The sequence below is a fragment of the Saprolegnia diclina genome (assembly GCF_000281045.1).
Source record: "Saprolegnia diclina VS20 unplaced genomic scaffold supercont1.54, whole genome shotgun sequence".
NCBI classification, from domain to species: Eukaryota; Oomycota; class Saprolegniomycetes; order Saprolegniales; family Saprolegniaceae; genus Saprolegnia; species Saprolegnia diclina.
This window is the reverse complement of record NW_008246121.1, coordinates 377,968-380,338: the sequence shown is the minus strand read 5'-3', so window position 1 is coordinate 380,338 and position 2,371 is coordinate 377,968. Positions and strand designations below refer to the sequence as shown.

Here is a 2,371-nt window from a genome sequence, read left to right as displayed (position 1 = left end):
ATTGCCGAGCGCATGCGTGATCTCGGCAGCTTTGTGTCGCACGTCTGGAGCCTCTACGCGACCGCTTGGCTCCACGCTCTGCGGTATCCCGACGAGCCGCCAGTTGTGCCAGCCGGCGTCCTCGCGCGACTGTTTATCTTTCTCCGTATTCCTCAGGAAGCCTTGAGCGTCACTGTGACGACGACCATGGCGACGACGATCGACGACGCGTGTCCGATCTGCTTGGAGAACTTTGCCTCTGCGACCGTCTTGGAGCTGGCGTGCGGTCATGGCTTTCACGTATCGTGCTTGCGTGACTGGCTGGCGATCACACCGCGCTGTCCGACGTGCCGCGGAGCACCCGGATCGATCGCACTCCATGTCACTCCATAGATAGATCCGATGGTTCGCACAATAATGGCTCGGTTAACAAAGTGACGACTGCATCGTGAATTCGTATGAAACATTCAATGGACAGTATTGTGGCGGGCATCATCAACACAACCCATTATTGAGGGGGTTCGTTGAGATGTGCTGCTATCTCAACATCGCAACGCAGCAGAGACGTCGTATTGCGGCTACAGACACTTGAGTGGTCGTAGCGGTACGTTGGTGTTGAGAAAGCGAGTGACGATTTTGTCCGGCTGTTACTGCCAGTGTATGTTGCTTGAGCACGTTGGCGGTGCGATATGACAGCGAAGCTACACGGAAGGGGTAGGGTTGTGGGTGCACCGGTTTCGAAGCGATGTATCGTGTCTTGCGACGCCATTGAGCCAACACTTCTCGTAGTAGTTTGACAATGACGAGAGCGATATGCTTCACTAAGACAGGCGTGTACAGACCCCACTTTTACGGCGCTTTTCCGTTGATTTCGTTGCTTCCTTCCGATCCTACCCAAACTAACGAGAATTCTAGGGTCCCGCAAGCACGAGTTGACAATATATTTCCTGAGTCATCGTACGGAGCACTTGACCGCTGTCTCTGGATTCTATGGGCGAATGCTGAACCGGAGAGACACCAAACAAAACACCTCTCTGCCACGAAAAAAACAATTTTTTCAAAAGTTGTAACATCAGTGCCATGCGACGAGCCCGGTTGCTTCGTTTCATGCGTGAATGACCCGGTCTTTCACTTTTCTTTTTCTCGTATTTGGGTCATGACAACGCAGTGCCACTCCAAGACGAACGAGATCCATTTTATCGCATCCGCCAAGGCGCTGGTCGCATCGTCACGAGTCGTGTCGTCGCCACTGACGCTGGCGCCATGGCACGCATCACCGACAGTTTCAGCGTTTCAGCTCACGCCCGTCAGTCTCTCGGCGTCCATTGGCTCGGGTCAAAGCGCCTTTGGCTACTATGTACAATACGACATGACGCTCCAGTGTCCGATCACATCCCGCGCCTGGACCATCCACAAGCGCTACTCGCAGCTGCTCAAGTTCCGATCGCAGTTGACGAAGCTTCACGCTGCGTCTCCGTCACCATCACTTGCTTGCCTCTTGCAACTGCCCTTTCCCAAGAAGGCTCTCGACTCGGAGAAGCCGAGCGTCATTGCCGAGCGCATGCAGCGTTTCCAGACCTTTGTCGAGCATATTTGGAGCTTGTACGCGAGCTGCGTGGTGCCAACCAGCGGCGCGCCAGAGGAAGCCGTTGCCGTCGTCGTTTGTCTGCGCGAGTTTCTGAGTGTGCCCGAGGCCGTGCTGGCCATCTCGGTGCGCCACATCGACGAGATGCCCCAAGACATGGACCCGTGCGTGGTGTGCTTGGGTGAGTTCGACGTTGACGACTTGCGCTGTCCGTCGGTGGTGCTGGCGCTGTCGTGCGGCCACGTGTTTCATCGCGATTGTCTTCAGCAGTGGTGTGCGGTGGCGGCCACGTGTCCGACTTGTCGACGTGACGTAGGCCATATGGTGTGCCTTGAGTTAGCGTTGTAGAAGCTCCTAAAGATTGCGACGCGCCGAAGTAAGAGCGATCGATTACTCATTTTACTCTACCGACTACTCTTGAGCGCTACATTTCTAAGAGCGATAGATGCCCCGCGTCACAACGACACGTCGGGCACGTTGCTGCGAGCACAAACCACTGCCGAAGACAATCTTGATGGAAGATGTGTCCGCACGCCAGCGCCAGCACCGTCGACGGACGGCAAAAGTCTTTCGCAGCAAACTCGGCTAAGCAAACGACGCATGCGTCCAACTTACGAGGTATGTCTTCAATGTGGTGCACCGAAATGGCCAGCACCGTCTCTGGCACGCTCAAAAACGCACGGAGACACGAGATGATGGCATCGACGTCTTCAGAGGCTTCGGTCATTGGCACCACACAGCTCACATACAAGCTCCAGATGTGCTCGAGAAATATTTGGAAGCGCTGCATGCGGTCGACAATGACGA

The 2,371-nt window shown here is 55.3% G+C and overlaps 2 protein-coding genes across 2 annotated transcripts; both read left to right on the top strand.

The window, feature by feature from the left end:
* Window positions 1-12: 12 nt before the first annotated feature.
* SDRG_13006 (hypothetical protein) lies at window positions 13-432 on the top strand (the record flags this gene model as incomplete). Its single annotated transcript, XM_008619089.1, has 1 exon — window positions 13-432. The coding sequence occupies one exon, from the start codon at window positions 13-15 to the stop codon at window positions 370-372; it is 360 nt and encodes a 119-aa protein (XP_008617311.1). The 3' UTR covers window positions 373-432.
* A 703-nt stretch (window positions 433-1,135) lies between these two features.
* SDRG_13005 (hypothetical protein) lies at window positions 1,136-2,012 on the top strand (the record flags this gene model as incomplete). The annotated part of the gene is made up of 1 exon (XM_008619088.1): window positions 1,136-2,012. One exon carries the CDS (start codon window positions 1,136-1,138, stop codon window positions 1,910-1,912), a length of 777 nt encoding a protein of 258 aa, XP_008617310.1. The 3' UTR covers window positions 1,913-2,012.
* Between the last annotated feature and the right edge of the window lie 359 nt (window positions 2,013-2,371).